Here is a 17,811-nt window from a genome sequence, read left to right on the forward strand (position 1 = left end):
GACATGCCTCCCTATTCTCCTGGTGGTTACAAAATGATGTGCTACCTGCTCGGAGACACTCATCCTCCTGTTGGGATCGATGTCTCGGCCCTCCAGTTTGGCTTTCACTCTCTTCCACACGCTGACCGCGTAGGAGTTCCTCTCTTGGACCGCTGAAATCGAACAAAGTGTTTGTTCAGATGAAGTCTCTAATGTTAAGTTTGTTCTGCACAGGAACCTGTGTAGTCACTGGGATACAATTTCATTTGCTAAAGGTAGGTATGCACCAAGCCTACAACTCCTGCTGAACACAAGTACTGAGACTGTAATCCTCACTCTGAGAAAGGGAACGAATGCTCTGACCTCAGACAGCTGCATACATATTACATATTTGTGAAACCTGCTGCTTTTTCAAAAGCCCCAGTTTCCAAAGATTGTGAGGAGAGTGAAGGAAGAGTACCTCGTCCTGTTTTGGGGTCTCGTACAGCCCTCTTGGGGCTGGAGTTGAGACCTTTACTGCTCACTAGAGTACTGGGCGGGGTATCGGTCGGGGTTCCCAGGTTGCGTGGGAGAGCCTTGCGTGCATTCTGGGACATCGAGTCTGGCTGGGTTTTCACCCCACTGCATCTGACAGCTAAATGAAAAACACAACAAATACACACACGTGTGTGTACGTGTCACATGTTCACTTGACAGGACGCACACTGACACCAGTGAAAACCCATTTTCCCCACCATAAGGTTTGTAGCATGCTACAACATCGGGGGGCTATACCTGCTGCAAAGCTCGACTGTGCTGCAGAAACAGGACTGGAGCACTCAGCGTCTCTGTCGGTCACCAGTGGGGAGGCAAAGCCCACCAGGCCGTTATAGACGCTGTTGGAATAAACGCATGCATGCATTAATAACGATTATTAATAATAATTAATACGATTTTTATGTGAAAATGAAAAAGATCACTTAGTGTGTGTGTGACCCAAGCACCTCTGGCTCTGTGAGTGCAGCTCTTTCAGAGTACTGGGGATTTCTTCCAGTAGTTCGAGCTGCTCCTGGCTGAGGTGCTGTCCACTGGCCTGGACAACAGTGAACAGCACTAACTGGATGTTGTCTTGCCAAGCTTTGTACTCCAACAGGAAGTGACGCACGCTGCCCTCGTATGTCACCTCTTCACCATCCGCCAGCGCTGCCTCCTCGTCCTGTACGACATAAGAACAGTGACGACTGCAGGTTCACAGCAGGATGCAGCAACGTGCAACACACGTGTGGACCATTTTTAAACCTTTGTGCTCGCTCATCTTCTACACTTATTCGAATGGCAAACACATAATAGTGGTGAAAACACCCCAGATTTTAAAATCAGCTGTGTGTGTGTGCCTCAGGTGTACCTTGGCCATGGCCCTCAGCAGGTGCTTGACGTCAGCTAAATGGCGGTTGTGATTAGAGAGAATCGTTTTGATCGAGTCCACCAGCAGCTGCAGTGTTTCTCCACAGGTTTCCAGCTGCTGCTCCCGTTCCTCCTGATTCCTCTGCTCCATGTTTAGCTCATCCTCCAGCTGCCTCTGGGCACAGCTGAGCCACTCCACACTGCCTATAGGCAGGTCTAGCACTGGACTCTGTAGCAATGGAAAGCACATCGCCGTCTTATCAAGTTTCTCCAAACTCACTGGGTGATCACTCAAAAAGGTGAGGGCAAAGAAGGACGCACATGGTGGCCATTGATAGAGAAACACAAAGAACAGGTTTCATACAAACATCTGTTAGACTGTGAAGATGAACTGTGAATGCAAACAGAAACATTTAGTCTCAGTAGGAACTCCACGCGTTACATGTCAGAAGTGGGTTTGGAGTGGTTAATGTTCCGCTAGCACCTGTAAAGTCTGGTTGTCCAAACACCGACAGGAGAAAACTGACCCTCGCTCTGACCTCAGGAAATGTTTGTTTATTAACTCAGCTGGTTGTCTGACTGCATGCTGAGAGTTTTAATAAAAAAGTTTTAATAACTTCCTGAACTCGGTGTTTTTAAATGTATCACAGCCTGACAGACTCGTTAAGGGCCGGCTGGAACTAGGTTTCATATCCTACATGTGGAAATGAATGTTATTAAAGATGAAGGACTAATTATTTAAAATGTTATCAGTGCATGTGGTACAAAAACAAGGCTGCACCAGAAAAACTTGACAGAAATGTAGGTCAAAGGTCAAACCAACCAGTCTGTGCAGGAGCTGGAGTTCCAGTGCAGACACCGTGCTGCTAAACTGGGCAGCGTACGAACACGTCTGCTGGCAGCGCTTCAGCAGTTCAAACAGGGCTGCGTCCATGCTGAGAGCCTCGGGGGATCGGGTCCGAAGGCCTTCAAAGTTGAGGATCGTGGAGCACAGGAATGTGACCTGGAAAGGAAGAGTGGCAAAATTGGCATTTTGTCCAAATGTGGTGATCAGTGACAGCAGGAGGCGAACACAGCAGCGGCTGTACCTGGCTGGTGCGCTGGTTGTCTCTGGCCACCATGGCGCGTCTCTCTCTGATGGTCATCTCAAAGTCCTGCAGGACAGGCGCCAGTGCTGGGTTGGCTCCACCGGCCCACTTTAAACGCTGCTCGATGCTAGCCTCCAGCGACGCTAGCTTCTCCTGAAGACACCACCAACGTGAATCACAGGACAGGAAAAATGTTTCATACAACTCACAACCCTGATAACGATAAGCGGAAATATTATTACAAAGTCATAATGAAGCTCTGAGAGGAATACTTTGCACATACTGAGGTGGATGCACATGATCACAGGATCGTTTCCATGGTAAAGGAGGAAGAGAGGGCGGGTGCATGTGGGATACATAGACTGGTTTCCCATTACAACACAGTGTGCATGCTTGTCGTCATAGCAATGCGACATGAACGCTACAACAAAGGGGGCGTCGCTTGGTTAAAATCAGGCTTCAAACTTTCCTTTTTGCTAAAGTAGCATAAGTGAGCGTCTCACCAGACCCCCCTCCTGCGTTCTGAATGACACCTGACGCTATACACAGGGAGGCCCCTCCTGACACTGGCGTCACTTAGCCAGCCTGCAGGGGCTGGTGTAACAGCAGCTTCTGATGAGGGGCGTCCCCACAGTGAGACACTCACATCTGATACTCAGAGAACCTGGGTTACATACATAACCTTAAGTTAGCTTGAAGGACTTTTGGTTCGCCTGGCAACCCAGCAGGCTTTTCCTGAATTTCACTGACATGCCTTTCAGGTAATGTTTCTGAGCTGCTGCAGTTTAACTTTACTATGAGAGTTTCCTGTAGAAGTTCCTGTGTTAAACATACTAAAGTATGTTTAAAAATGTCATTCTCCTAAAGTGGCCAGAAACTATTATGGTTTTGATCTGGGAATGAAGACAAACTCACCTGAATGGCAACGATGGCTGCTTCATCCTGACTCAGCTTATACAGCTTCTTCTTCATGTTGCTGAGGATCACAGAACGAGGAGGAATGCTGACACTTAAAGGCTGATTACTGGGACCCAGAACATCCTCGTGCTGCCACTGAAAGAAACGCACCAATAAAAACAGTGGTATATTTGGACAATCACCAAATGACATGAAGTTACGTCAGAGATGATCCAGACATCATCATGATTCTAATACAGCTGACCAGAACTCGCCCCGTTCTTTGCAGCACTTTGTGTTAGCTTCACTGATCTTCAGCTTACACCGCAGGCGACTGGAAGTATTTTTTGTGATGTGAAAAGTGATCACAACTCCAAAAGCAGCACTACTGGTGCATGTACCTGGAACATAGCGATGTGCAGCTGGCTCCTCTGCAGGCTGGCCCTGGCAGCTTCCAGGTTGCTATCCAGCCTCCTCAGCAGGTCAACTTTTTTCCATGCTGTGTCATAGGACGACACCAGCACTGTGGCTCTGTTCAACAGCAGCTGGGAGACTCGACCTGACGTCAGCCCCTGCTCCACTGCCTTCTTACAGAGCTCGTCCAGAGAAACCTTTGGAGGAACACACATAGCAAAGGTTACTTTACGGTATTCTTTACAGTCTTTGAAAACTGGAACAATAAATGTGTATCCACTCTGCATTTACACTAAAACATTCAACATTTCACACACACAGGGTTTTTTGTAAATAAGGTTTTTCCACGGTGAGTAGAATCTGGTGAAAAATGAAGAATCCATTGTGGAAGAAGGTTGCAACATGAAAAATATTTGGAACAGGTGACACACGAGTATGAGATCCAGAAAGGGCGATGACTGTCCGACAGTCAGGGGGAGGCTTTGAAAGAACAGGTTATCAACTCAAACCCACTGATTACTCTGCAGCTGAGATACTTATTTTTAAACAGGCTGAGTAAGGACTACCTGATGGGCAGCAACGATCAACAGATCAACCAACCTGAACTAGAACGCAGCCAACAGGTGATCAGCATTTCTAAAGACTCCTTTAAGATAGTTAAAATTCAATAATGAACACTCTTTTTTAACGTTGACATGGAGAACATGAAGAAGGTTGAAAAGAACGTTGAGAGAACAAAGATACTGAACACCACATAATTCCACACAGATCATACCTTGCTCTCTGCACCAAAGTCTTTTGCTTCCACCTGAGCGACAATGTCCACACCGAGGGCAGAGAGGGTGCTGCAGAGGGCCAGACTGAGGGCTTGGCTGGGCATACCCATAAGCATCTGCCGGACAAACTCAGCAGTGAAGGCCTTGATGGGACGAATCATCTGTTCCTCACTGACCACTGCTGCACCCGACCCAGTGCTGCCGGGCCGGCCGTACAGGGACTTCCCCAAACCAACAGGTCCATTTGTAGGTAACAGCTCCTCAGCTGGGGCGCAGGTACCTGCAAAGATTTGTCCCACAGTCATCAGACATGCCGCAAGAATATCTGGTTATTTAAACCACAGAGCTCACAAATACCTCGGAAAGCTATGTTCTCTCTTTCTATGCGAAACACTGAGCAGTCTGACTTTGTCAAAGTGCAAACATCCAGAAACACTTCATAGTGGAAGAAGAAAAGGCTGTAGATTATGGCTAAACCAATATTTTAACAATGCTCAGCCCTCTCTATAGTGTCCATGGCATCAAGTGGGTGCTTTTAATAAAGTGCAACAACATGATAAGTTCATCCTCAGTCTGTGTGGCCGTGAAGAGCTCTTACCAGAAAGAGTCTGAGCAAACGAGGAACACAGCCTGAAGAAATCCCTGATGGTCTGCAGTCTCTTGATGAAGAACACTTCCTCCATCAGCTGACGCTGATTCAGGCTATCAAAGAAGTGGAGCTGTGTGGCTCGGGCCTCCCTCAGAACATCCACCTTTCTCCACAGGGGCGGCACCTCTAAAGAACTCAGCTAAGGATAATGCAGAGCAAAGTAATATTAGTCGCTCCAGGAAACAACGGTGTAAGAAACACAGACTAGTTCCTGAAGAGCAGGTTAGGACTGGATCAAGCTTATCCTGCACTGTGTTTCCACCTGCTGTCAGGATACAAAGTGCATTGTTGTTTGCTGTGCTGGTACACAACCATGCCTGTGTTGAGAATAACATGGAACCTGGCGGCCAATTATGGTACAGAATTGAACTCAATATTTAAAATAAACAAGCTATAAAATGCACCGTGAGTCATAAAAATATCCCGTTACAGACGTGACGAGGATTTCTGATGTCATTCTAGGTCTTTCACTGCATTGTTCTGCCCTCTGCAGCCCCTAATCTCTCTGCAGTGGCAGTGCAAGAGTGTACAGCTAATTGACCAGGTGTGGATAAACCTGAGGCGGGCTTTCATAAAGGCTCACTACTGTTTGTCTTAGTGGTACCAGTTATTTTGGCCAACTTGTTATGCGATTTAAAATAAAAGCTCTTCTCTGTGAAGTTCTGGTATCAGTCTCCATGTTTATGTCGCAGCTTTGGAGCCGGGTCGTAACATGCATTCACTGAATGTGCAGAAATGTAAGCTCTACCTTTTCAGTCAGCTGCCCAAAGGCCGTCTCCAGCTGAGTGAACATGCCATCAAAGGCAACCAACAACATTTGACCTGCAGACATCTTTGGTGTGTCCTGGCCCTGTCCATCCATGCTATGAGGCTGGATCAGTTCAGAGTACTGCACACGCAGCATTCTGACAAACAGACACACACAAAACAAACTTTAAGCATGCAGGTTAGCAGCAAGTTAAACAGCACTGTGTCCGCTAAAAATGCACGACAGGAACTCCACCTGGTGATGTGGAGGCAGTGGTTACGGCCGTTGTGGTCCAGGCCTGTGCCGGTTTGCAAACTATCGGCCAAACCTTGCAGGCCAAGACCATCAGAGCTCTGATCTACCAGCTGCTCCAGTTCTGCCAACATGGACTCCAGAGTCGGCTCTCCTTTGATCATACATCGCAGAGCCTCTGGAAAGATGATCTGACGGAAATTGGTGTTCAGCTCCTGCAATAAAAAGATGACAGGCCAGAGCAATGTCAGCAAAAAGACTTTACACGGCCTCAGCCTGTTCCTGCGCGGCTTCATAGTTTGCAGGTGGACCTACCTGTAAGCAGGTATACACAGCACTGGCCAGGTAAACAACCTGGGTGGTAGCTGAAGGTGGAGGGAGCTCCAGGTCATGAGTTAAAAGCGGGCAGCGTTGCAGCAGTGTTACAAGCCCATTGATGTTTCCAATCATACTGCATAGCTCCTCCAAAAACCACGCCCCATCCCGAGACGTCAGGTCCACGAGCTGCTCCCCAGCGCTGGTTGCTGCACCCTCCATCACCAGGTTGCGTCTACGGTCAATCAAACACAAGACAAAAGTGGGTTCACTGTGTCCACTGCAGCTTTTATCCACCCACTCAAACCCAACCACACCGAGGTTGGACTGATCTCATTTCCAACGCTGCTGAGGACCACATCGTTTTTTATTACGTCCCATTAAAGCCCCATAAGTAAAAATGGTGCACTGTCTTTTTCACATGACTGCATGCTGCTGAATAGACACTTCACGTTATGCACAGAGCACTTCTCGCCATGTGACCTTCTGCCCACTCTAATGTGTGAGATCAGTAACAGTAGCACGCCTGCTAGCTTCCATGGTTATTATCACAGGTGAGTTGGCCAAGTCTGACTAAAGAAAACAGAGTCCTACATGATCTGACCAGGACTCAGTCGTGCTGACAGCAAAGACAAATCGCCGAGAGCTGGATGAGGAGGCCTGCTTCCAGTCTGTAGAGCAGCCTGTGACAAGGCCAACAGGCTAGCAGATTGCTTCGGGATACAACCTTTAAAGCTCTGTGCCAATGCAACAACAGGCAGCGCTCGTGCAGGAATCACCTTCTTTAAAATGTAAATAATGATGGTGACCGACTTCAGACAGAAGAGGACCGCTAACATGAGTGACCATCACCATGTGGTTCAGATTAGGGCTCGTTTCTTTCCTCCTGCTTTATCTTACCAAAGATCTCTTTTCCAGAAACAAAGACTTTTTAAATCTTTTCAGTCCTAACCAGTAGTTTGAACCTTAACCAGAGCTTTAAGTGGTCTTTCAGGGTTTTTAGTGCCGCTGAGTGGATTTCTTCAGATTACTGACTCAGAAACTCTGGTGTTAGGTTGGAGTTTTTCCCACCTATGTTTGGCTGCCTTCACTTACATCAGCATGTTTTTGGACCTCATACTACCAGATTCTTATTCATCTGTCTGTTGACCTACAGTACGGACACAATTAAACCCTCACAGACAGTCACAGGGACTGAAAACTGTGAGACACAGAATGAAAATGTGAATGAAACCTGCAGAGTGTGCAGAGGGCAGAGGTGATGATTGCAGCCAGGCTGAGAGAACCTGGCTCTCCATTCTCCCGCAGGAAAACTGTGATGCAGTGCTCAATCTCCTGCAGCTGCTCCTCACACGCTGCTACTGTGGTGCCCTCAGCCTTCAGCCGCTCTGCTTGGTGCACCACGCGCTCGTTGGTGTCAGCCACTTGGTGCTGCAGAGTCAATTCCACACTGGAAAGAAACTGGCAGGAGGCAGCAGAAGGTTGTGGAGCAAACAGCAACTCATATCTGGAAAGAGAGAGACACACATTTAGCTGGTATCGTGAGTTACACCATGAGGAGCAGAACATAAGCTTGGATGTGATTCATGGTGATGCTGCAACCTGTCCTGTCTCATGAACTGCAGGTATCTGCAGGTAACTCAGGTGAAGGGGCGCACAGGATGTTTGCCGAGTTGAAGAGAACTATCATAGGGGACATTTTTAGGTGTGTAACTTGGACCTGACGGTGGGTCTCAGGGGTGCTTCTTCACCAAAAACATTTTAGGGACTCTGCGAGGACTGGTCACCAGTAAGGCTGGTACCAGCTAAGCGACACATGCAGTCCTAGGGTTAACCAATGAAAATGAGAAAAGACAATGCGTGGCTCCTTACTGTCTGTAGATGTGCTGGCAGTGATCTGCTGTCATGTCTCTCAGCAGCTCTTCCAACCAGGCCTTCCACTGATGGGCCCTGTGGAATACTAGGGTAGCCCGTGGGTACAGCAAAGCCACTGTGGCATAGCTGTGAAGCTGCTCCAGGGAGCTGCGGAGGGCTCCACGGCGCTGCTGCAGCAAGGTGCTCACCTCCGCCTCCAGGCTCTCACATTGGCTGATTAGGTGGGCCTGACCTGCATTTTGCAGGAAGGCTGTGGCTGGCACATAGCTGGGAGGGCCTGATGGGACAGCCAAGAACAAGACAGCACAGCTCAGTACAATCAATGCATTTTTACTGAAAACTGAACCACAAGCAGTGTTGTTTAATCGTAGTGTTAAGCAGGGATAAATCATCAATATCACATAAATAATTAACATTGACCCTGACAGGCGGGCACACAGTTAACCATCCAGCTCTTCAAGAACAGTAAATGTTCACGATGACATCACTAGAGACAGAAACAGCGTCCGACAGAGTGAACCTGAAATGTGAGTTTGGAGAATCAATAATTGGATAAAGGGCCATGACACTCAACCAGTGGCTGTAGTTCCACTTCCACAGCACAATGTTCTCGTTCCCTCCTTTGTTCTATTTACAGAAACACTAACAGCAGGACAAAAGGCAGAACTCACACTTTACTGTACAGACAATACTCTTCCAAGACCTTCAATAATCCTGAAAAGAGTCGTATGAACATGTCCCTCCCACTGAAAACGCTACATGAAGGCAAACAATCACGTTCCTGGGATTTCCTGACCTGGACGATTGAGCTCGTATTCAGACAACCTGTGTCTGTTTCCACTGGGTGAGGGAGTCCAAACCAAGAAGTGGGACGCACAGGTGGAGCCCCAGGTGCACGCAGACTTCCTGTGTCATATGCAAGCTTATTGGCTGCTGACTACATATTAAAACGGGCTCCCTCCAATCAGGTCAGGAGCAACTCAAGAGCTGTGCAGTTATTGTGTAAACATGCTACGACTAAAATAGAGGGACAAGATTATTCATTGTATAGAACAGCTGCCAACCTGCTTGGCCTCGCACTACTGAGCTGGTGGGACGTACTGAACATCCTGGGTCAGGAGAGTATGCCTTCTTATTTATTGTTGTTCTGTTTTAAATGGAGGTTATATGAAGTTTTTACCCTGATTTAGAACTAAATGTCAAATCATCCTATTTTCATTTTATATATTTTTAAGTAAAATATACCAAAGCAACACCCAGAAATATGTTGAAATACACAATATTCAGAAACCTGAGGAGAGTATTTTACACAGACACTGACCAAGATCGATAGGACTGCTGATGTCCTGCAGCAGGCTGGCGAGCTGTGTGGCCTCCAGGCTGGAGAATGCTGCCTGGTACTGGGAGATCCACTGGTCCAGTTCAGTCAGTTTGCCCTGAATGGCCTCCTGCACGGTCCGCTGTCGTGACTGCAGCTGGGTATGTTCAGAGTACCTGTGAGCAGGAGGGCTGGGTGAGTAAGAGTTCAGAATGAGGCGATGATGTTTGTGGATACAGTATTTCTGTTATCGTCCTGATCTCATCTATTCCAGCGGTGCTATTAAATTTCCTGCACGTAGCACTCGGCAGGCGTGCGCACAAAGAAGCCATCGCACACGCGGCTGCAGTTTCACATTCTCGCCACCAGCTCTCCGTTTCTCGGACTGAAACCCTGCTCGCACGGATCAGCTGAGTTTGAATGGTCGGAGCAGTGCAGAGGCTCAGCAGTAAATAATCCAGCTGTCAGCATCTCCACTGCTACACAGCAAACTGCTGATAGTTCACTCTGCACACTTTCAAATTGTAAACAAAGTTTCAAATAGTTTTTCTGTTGTTGCCACAGTATGACTGTTTATATAACTATGATCATCTATTCAAAGCGACCAATCGCTTTACGACCCCGTCCTCCTTTGGGCTCCGCCTCCAAACATTCAGCTGATTTGTGTTCACCGAGCTCGTCTGTTACAGATCTGCTTCCTGATACAACCGTCCCGCCTGCACCAGGAGAACACCCCTAAGAGTGGTCTCATTAACATGTGTGGTAACTGTTGAATACTTAATTCGAGTCTGTGTGTCGGCACTGCTGCAAATGAGCGTGCGATCTGAACCATGTATTTATTTTACAGAGTTACATTGTTCTTCATGTTCTGGCTGCTGTAACACATTCGTTTCCTTCCTTCAGGGGTAATAAAGCTTATCTTATGCTATAAGTGTGACCACAATGTTTCCAAGCAACAGCATCACCTAACTTTATCTATCAATGAATAATTTAAAAGCCACATTTCCTTATTTTGTTGTCTGTAGTGACTGTTTAAAAGACGATCAAATATCCAAACATGTTACAAAATTCAATGAATCCACCGGACGCACCTTTCAGTCTTTCAAATGTATATCCTTAAATGCACCTTTTGGCATGCATTTGAAAGAACATGAACAGTGTGCTGTGTCTGACCTTTGCTCCAGGGTGAAGATGTCGTGGTCAGGGTGGTTCTCTGCCCCCTCTAAGAAGGCGCTCTCCTCTTGTAGTTTAGCTTGGCGTTTCTCTCCTTGGCAGAGAAGCTCCTGCAGGACCAAGTACTCTTCTACGGCTTCTTCTACTTGTGGTAGGACCGCTAGCATTTCGTCACGATTCTTAAACCAGTTCACCTGCACGAGGCCCACACAGAACAATAACACATTAAAAATATGAAATGCAGGAAAGGATTCATTCTACAGCCTGCAGGGTTGTTAAAAACAAAGCCAACCCTACTCCTGCCTATTTAGACAATGTGAGCTGTAAGAGCAATAACTGTAGTGTCAGTCAGCTGTGGATTAACCTGGAATGACAGATAAAAGCCACTAAAATTCTCTTTCTTTACACTGTAACGCAGTCCTTATTTAACTTTCTCCCCTATTTATTGTTCTCACTGCCAGACAAAGTGAAGCAACATTGACAACTGCAATTAAAGAAACGGCTGCAACCATGGCAACCTGAGACACCACCACAGAACCGACTGGATTTGCTGATAAGGTGCTGTATGATTATTTGACATCTGTGAACTCACCTTGATCTCAGCCACCCTGGAGGAGAAGAGAGAGCGCGTGATGTCTCTCTCCATGTCCCGCTTGCTCTTTTTGCTGTCAGCCTGTTGGCCTCCCCCTCCGTACACTGCACCAGCAAATCCTACCTCTCCCCCCGCGGTCCAGTCCACCAGAGGGTCGTACACGAAGGCCTCCAGCAGGGTCAGTAAGGTCTCTCTGCCTCGTCGCATTATCTGAACCACCTAGAAACACACATCCCACTTGATTTTTTCCCCCCACGTGTATTTTGACTTCCATCCTGTCACAATAGCCGACAGCTCTAACATCTCCATGTTTCAGTGCATGGGAAATATCCCGAGGTACAAAACGTGCACTGGCTACATCCCTCTAACAAACAGCCTGTAAGCTGCAGCAAACTGTAAAAACAAACTGTCACTCCATCTACTGCTTAATTTTACCTTCATTATTCTAAACTGTGCAAAAAAAGCCACTCGTCTCAATATTTATCAATTACAGCCCAGTGGGAATACTTTCCAATCGTGACCCTCAGGGAAACAATCATCTCAGGCTCATGTGTTCATTTTATAAGCTCCAACATATTGAACACTTTGAACTTGGCTCTCGCTTCATCAGCAGCAAGAGATGAAGATCCTCATTCTAACAGCAGAGGTGGGCGGTGGTATGGTGTACCTGCCACGGGGCACACTGCGACTATGCTACGTGAAATTAGTCCAATCTGTTACAAGGTGTGTGAGAAATGCTACTGATGATAACATAGATGGGTGTGTTTTAGATACCCTTTCACAGATGGGTTGAGTTAACGCCTGTACAAATGGTTTTATATGCAGTGTGATGTGAGAGTAACCTGTTCACAGGACAGCCTGAAGATGCCCTCCACCCCAGTGACTCCCAGAGCCATCTCGATGTTGTGGGTCATCCTGAATGGGACCTTCTCTGGCACTCGCAGGCTTTTCCCTGGCAACACACACACACTTTGATACTGTGCACCCAGGAAAACGAGCAGGTCACCTACTACATGGAAAATCGATACTGTTCCACGCTAGCAGCCAAAAATAACCCCTCAGCTGGGTTTCCTCCAACATCTCAGTGTGTGATAAAGAGCTTTGAGTCTGATCATATTATGGGGGAGGAAAAGAGCTTTATTATATCTGCACAGAACAGGCTGACTAGCTGTGGTGAGCACTGTGAGTGGTGTTCACCTCTGTCCCTTTGCTTCTATCACATGCAGCACAATAGTTTTTTACCTTTTAATAAATGTGGTTCTAAACTATTCTCTTTAAAATGAATCGCAGCAACACAGTTAAACGCACCTTTTTCAAAGCATACGTTGTAGTCAATGTGCACCACCTCTCCAGTGGTCATGTCAATCAAAACGTTGTCAAGGTGACGGTCGCCAAGGCCAATAATGTATCCCACCATTGACATGACAGCAGTAGATCGGGCGTAGGACTGCAGACAGAGAAAAGGAAACAAAGAAACATCTGGATTACATTTCTGAGCATCTGTCCTTTTCTGAAACAGGAGACAAGGAAGAAGGTGAGAAACGCTTTGAATGCATCTCCTCGCACCTGAGTGACCCTCCACCACTCGCTCGGCGTGGTGCAAGAACACCAGAGCTCCTTGGACAGAAGGTTGGACGGCGTTGCTTCCATCAACTCTTTCAGAACCTCCTTCATAACGCTGAGAGGCCAGTCTCTCCGTGTCACATCCACACTCAGCCCCACTGCCTTTAGAGCCGGCCCGATGCGACTGTAGTACAGTTCACTGGGGCGGGGCACTGGAGGTATAGGCTGCTGTGGGAAGGAGTCCTGGGCCTGCTCAGAAAACAAAGTCACGTCACTAACCAGTAATACGGGCCCGAAACCAGAAAGCGCTCGCCGCCTGACCAGTGTTAAAGCCGTGTGTTACAGTGCAGACAAACCTCTACCTTCTGAGCCTGCTGCACAGCCTCCCTCTGCTGCCAGCGTTTGTAGAGGCCAAAGAGGGGCGTGGCACCGTCCACCCACTGGATCAGCCCTGAACGAGTTCCAAGCGGCGTGACAGAATAGTGTCGGGCATGGAAGTGTGGTTGCTCCTGCTGATTGATCTTGGTGAACATGGTGTTGACAATTGACAAGAACTGCATGATGCGCTCATCCAAATGCAAATCCTCCAGACCTGAGAGAAACTTCAGTCACTATTTCATCACAAAGGAAACTTTGACATTTTTCCCTTTGCTTTCTACGCACAACACACAGCTCACGAGCTCAGAGGGATCATTGGCGGTTCACATAAAAGCTTTTTAATGACGACTCTGTCTTGATAAAATGACACTGTACAAACGATTTAGTATGAACACCCACAGAAAACGTTTGTGCTACTCTCAACTCACCCCCAGCTTCTGTCAGGTCTGCGTTTCTTTCTCACGTTCTGTATTTCACATGTACGTGCTGACTCGAAAAGACTCAATCGTGGATACAAATCTGGGCGACCCCGAGTTTACACACAGATGATGTACGTTGAATGTGACGCAGGAAACGAGCAACTAGAGAGCCTAACATCGGGTCAGCGGGTCGAATGATGAAACAAACAAAATATATATGAAAATAAAAAGAATTGGATTTCTTACAGACCTTTTTATAATAACAATCACTATAATGCCAAGTGTCAAAGGTGCTCTTGGGAGGACCCTGTCTCAAAGTGCTTGGACCCCATTTGTTAAAAATAAAATTAGGCATCTGTCACGCAGGCGTGGGGACCAACTGGCAAATATATAAATCAAAGGCTGCATTACCCAACCTTTGGTTAGCACTTGTTGCTGCTGGTTGTCACTAGTTAAAATTGGCGACACCAAAAACCTTGTGGCTGCCACAGTTACGACTTATTTGCTAACTATCGACTGTTAGCAAAACAAAGTACAATAAAAACTGGAAACAGAACCTTCGCCTTCAAAGTAAAAGCTGCGCCTCACTGCTACAGGAAACACTTTTTGGTTGGAATACCATCGTCACTATTTCGCTACAACGTTGCAGATAAAAGTCTTCCATGCAAATTGTGGGTGACCATGGCAACTGCCACGTTTTGTGGAGTACCACCATCTTTATGACCAGCTTCACCTTACAACTGGCCCCACCTCCAGCAGCCAGCTGGGGAATATTCATTTGTCCTGTTTAGTCACACAGCTTGTATTCAAACTGCGTCAAACACAGATGATGTTCTCAGAAACTACAGACTCAACGGGTCGATGTGCCTCTCTCATACTTCATGTTCTAATGACTTTACTAACATTACTTTATCTGTTTCAAAGCACTCCTCTGCCCACTGAAAATCAACAAAAATGAGAAAAGCCAGGCTTCAGTTGTTCACAGAACACAACTGTCAATATTACCAACTGAATGCTAATGCAGTTTTTACGTTTCCTGTTCCCTGCAGCTTTAGAAGACTGTTTCCATCTACGACTGCTGCTGCGACCGAGTTTCCCCACCTTTAAAGAGGTACGGGTAGTTGTGTCCATCTGAGCCCAGGAAGAACAGTTTCTTTGGCTTGGTCTTGGTTGGCAGTATGGTGATGGTGTTCCCTACACTCTGTATGGTCACTGCATCTAATGCCGATGCCTCGCCAGGTAGAGCAATCTCTGTTGTAGTCATGGAAACCAGGCGGGGACTAATCTCGTCCAGATGCAGCAGATAGCTGGTTCTCTTCTGAGCACGCTGTTGCAGGCTCATCATGATCTGTCCAACACAGACAGCACATCAGTCAGGTTTGGAACAGCTACACAATATAAAACTATGGAAATATCAAGGATCCTACATCTGTGGAAGTGATGCATCTCAACATAACAGATTACATACACAGGTACATCTTCACAGGTGCTGGGGAAACAATTCCTGTGTATATTTAACACACACTGCACACAAATACACAGTTTGCTAAGGACAAAATGACACTCGGTGGATCATCAACCGTTTGAGATTTGAAATCACACGTAGTTGAAAGTGAAAACTGAATGTGCAGACTGAGTGGGCTCTCCTTCCAGACCTGAACCAGGACATCAGCGAGCTCGGGGGCAGAGTTTTTGGCAGAGTCAGACGCACCGATGGCCCAGAGGTTCTCAGTTGGACTCAGACCTGGGGAACATCAACGCCTTCATCTTCCAGGAACGTCACAGACACAATGGCCATGTGAGCTGCACACAGTCCTGGACCAGGAGGAGACCAGGGCCCTCTGCACCAGCACCAGGTTGACAAATGGTAAATGGCCTGTATTTATATAGCGCTTTTAATAGTCCCTAAGGACCCCAAAGCGCTTTACATATCCAGTCATCCACCCATTCACACACACATTCACACACTGGTGATGGAGCTACATTGTAGCCACAGCTGCCCTGGGCAGACTGACTGAAGCGAGGCTGCCGGACACTGGCGCCACCGGCCCCTCTGACCACCACCAGTAGGCAACGGGTGAAGTGCCTTGCCCAAGGACACAACGACCGAGACTGTCCGAGCCGGGGCTCGAACCGGCAACCTTCCGATTACAAGGCGAACTCCTAACTCTTGAGCAACGATCGCCCCAAAGGCAATGAGGAAATGATTTCACTAAGCTGCAAGCAGCATACGCTGTTACCACTCTATCACAGGTGCTCCCGTCCATGAAGGGAACACTGCACCTGTGGTGGGGTCGCAAGTTCTGATGTTTCTGCTGTGAACAGATTCCACTGAAGGATGTGAGGCCATTCCACCTGATCAGAAACGGTACCTGTAGCCCACTGGTTGGTATGTCATGCTGCAGGGCTCTGGCAGTACTACTCTCAGCCCCCCTCTAACAATGGAGCAAATACCAGGCCCTGGGTTAAAACCTTTTTATTGGCCTGTTTGAGTTTCCTGGTTTAACAGTCCATCTCTTGGCTTCCACAGTCCTGAGACTTGGCTGGGAGACAAAGCAAAGCCTTCTTACGATGACATGCTGGCCCGAACGTGCAGCAGGTGGGACGACACGTCACTATCAGCAGTGACACTAATAACACAAAACCGAGCTAAAGTCAGTGAGCAGGATGAGGTAAGCAACCACCACCACTGCATTTTTAAGGGTCGTCTTGTTGTCGCCTGTTCAGTGAACCTGTTGTCACACGCTGTTCATCAGTTTCTGCTCCCATTGCTATCCCTGCAGCTTACAGAACTTGAATAATTTGAAAATAAAACCATGGTCATCACTAACACAAAGCACATCATACCTGTTTGAAGGGAAGCCAGCTACTGGCTGGATTAGCCGGGTTTACGGGGTTTCTTAGACGCTCCAGGGCAGACGTGATGGCATCACCGTAGGTCTGCTGAAACCAGGATTCATGCGGCGTCTCTGCCGGAGCTGCTGTGATGCTGCACACATGATCCAGGGCAAAAACCACGGGACGCATCAGAGCAGAGTGCTTTTCACGCATTATGGCGATCTTTTCATCCCTGCAGATCAACAAATGGTATTGGGAGATCAGACAAGCCTAGTAAGAACTTTACTTTTCATTGAACACAGAAAAATACAGATCAGCAACTGACTGGTGACTGCCAGCACCAGCCCTCAGCCTCCTGAGACCTCCCACGCTGCTCGCCCAGCGGGGTGACGACAGTACCCCAAATCAGCCTTTTACAGCTGAGGGGTAATAGCTTTTCCACAGGCTGGTTTTCATCATGTCATCGCTGAACTGTTAAACCACCAGTAACAAATGATTAAGGTTCTACAGGTTCCACAACAGATGAGACCGGGAGCATTGAAGCAACTACAGGACATGGACTGTCAATGGAGTCCAGAGTTTTAGCACAAGAGGGTGGAGTTCAGATGTTCTTACCTTTGACGTGGATGACTCAGTTAGGGAAATACGAGAGAAACGTAAAGAAAGTACAGCTTACAACTAACCAGTGCAACCATAACCTGCAAGGTCCAGTAACGACTAGTGCACATCTACAAACCGATGCGGGATGAGCGGACTAGTTGTGCACTGGTGTGTTACATCCCCATTCTTAATTCAAGGTGCTGAAGAATTCTAGGAGCGTACCATCTGTGTGATATCAACCAAGGTCTGAAAGATCGTGTTTTGGACCTGAAATGCTTCCTAAAACAGATGAAAGTCAGAAGGTTCCAGAATCTGTTTTGGGTCACGAGGAGTTAGGAAGGACGTCTAAGTGGTGTATGGTAGCAGCATTGTTCTACTCTGAACATTCAAAGTACTTTTTACTACAAGCACATGCTGACACTGAGGTGGACAGACTGGGCACCAACCTTCCAACTGGTAGAAAACCCCTCCTGAGCCACAGCCATTTGGTATTAGTGGGTCTATTTCTGGTCACTCAAGAAAGCACTTTCCATAGTGAGACCTTTGCTTATTGT

The 17,811-nt window shown here is 47.3% G+C and overlaps 1 protein-coding gene across 5 annotated transcripts in view; it reads right to left on the reverse strand.

The window, feature by feature from the left end:
• smg1 (SMG1 nonsense mediated mRNA decay associated PI3K related kinase) overlaps positions 1-17,811 on the reverse strand; it is a 57,834-nt gene that overhangs the window by 1,499 nt on the left and 38,524 nt on the right. For 3 of the 5 annotated variants that reach the window (XM_080300531.1, XM_026186267.2, XM_026186266.2), the window contains 25 exons: positions 16,667-16,889; positions 14,921-15,167; positions 13,379-13,614; positions 13,026-13,271; positions 12,768-12,906; positions 12,302-12,411; positions 11,460-11,678; positions 10,868-11,061; positions 9,698-9,870; positions 8,374-8,653; positions 7,736-8,008; positions 6,502-6,736; positions 6,190-6,401; positions 5,935-6,091; positions 5,136-5,325; positions 4,537-4,817; positions 3,749-3,958; positions 3,366-3,503; positions 2,451-2,603; positions 2,186-2,365; positions 1,364-1,591; positions 963-1,174; positions 754-854; positions 440-613; positions 46-152 (listed from right to left, as the gene is read on the reverse strand). In XM_080300531.1, coding sequence (XP_080156657.1) covers positions 46-152; positions 440-613; positions 754-854; positions 963-1,174; positions 1,364-1,591; positions 2,186-2,365; positions 2,451-2,603; positions 3,366-3,503; positions 3,749-3,958; positions 4,537-4,817; positions 5,136-5,325; positions 5,935-6,091; positions 6,190-6,401; positions 6,502-6,736; positions 7,736-8,008; positions 8,374-8,653; positions 9,698-9,870; positions 10,868-11,061; positions 11,460-11,678; positions 12,302-12,411; positions 12,768-12,906; positions 13,026-13,271; positions 13,379-13,614; positions 14,921-15,167; positions 16,667-16,889 — 4,918 coding nt within the window. The remainder of the gene's footprint in view (positions 1-45; positions 153-439; positions 614-753; positions 855-962; positions 1,175-1,363; positions 1,592-2,185; positions 2,366-2,450; positions 2,604-3,365; positions 3,504-3,748; positions 3,959-4,536; positions 4,818-5,135; positions 5,326-5,934; positions 6,092-6,189; positions 6,402-6,501; positions 6,737-7,735; positions 8,009-8,373; positions 8,654-9,697; positions 9,871-10,867; positions 11,062-11,459; positions 11,679-12,301; positions 12,412-12,767; positions 12,907-13,025; positions 13,272-13,378; positions 13,615-14,920; positions 15,168-16,666; positions 16,890-17,811) is intronic. The other 2 variants (XM_026186269.2, XM_026186268.2) reach the window with 1 other exon arrangement.

Source organism: Astatotilapia calliptera, chromosome 4, assembly GCF_964374335.1.
Source record: "Astatotilapia calliptera chromosome 4, fAstCal68.1, whole genome shotgun sequence".
Lineage (NCBI taxonomy): Eukaryota > Metazoa > Chordata > Actinopteri > Cichliformes > Cichlidae > Astatotilapia > Astatotilapia calliptera.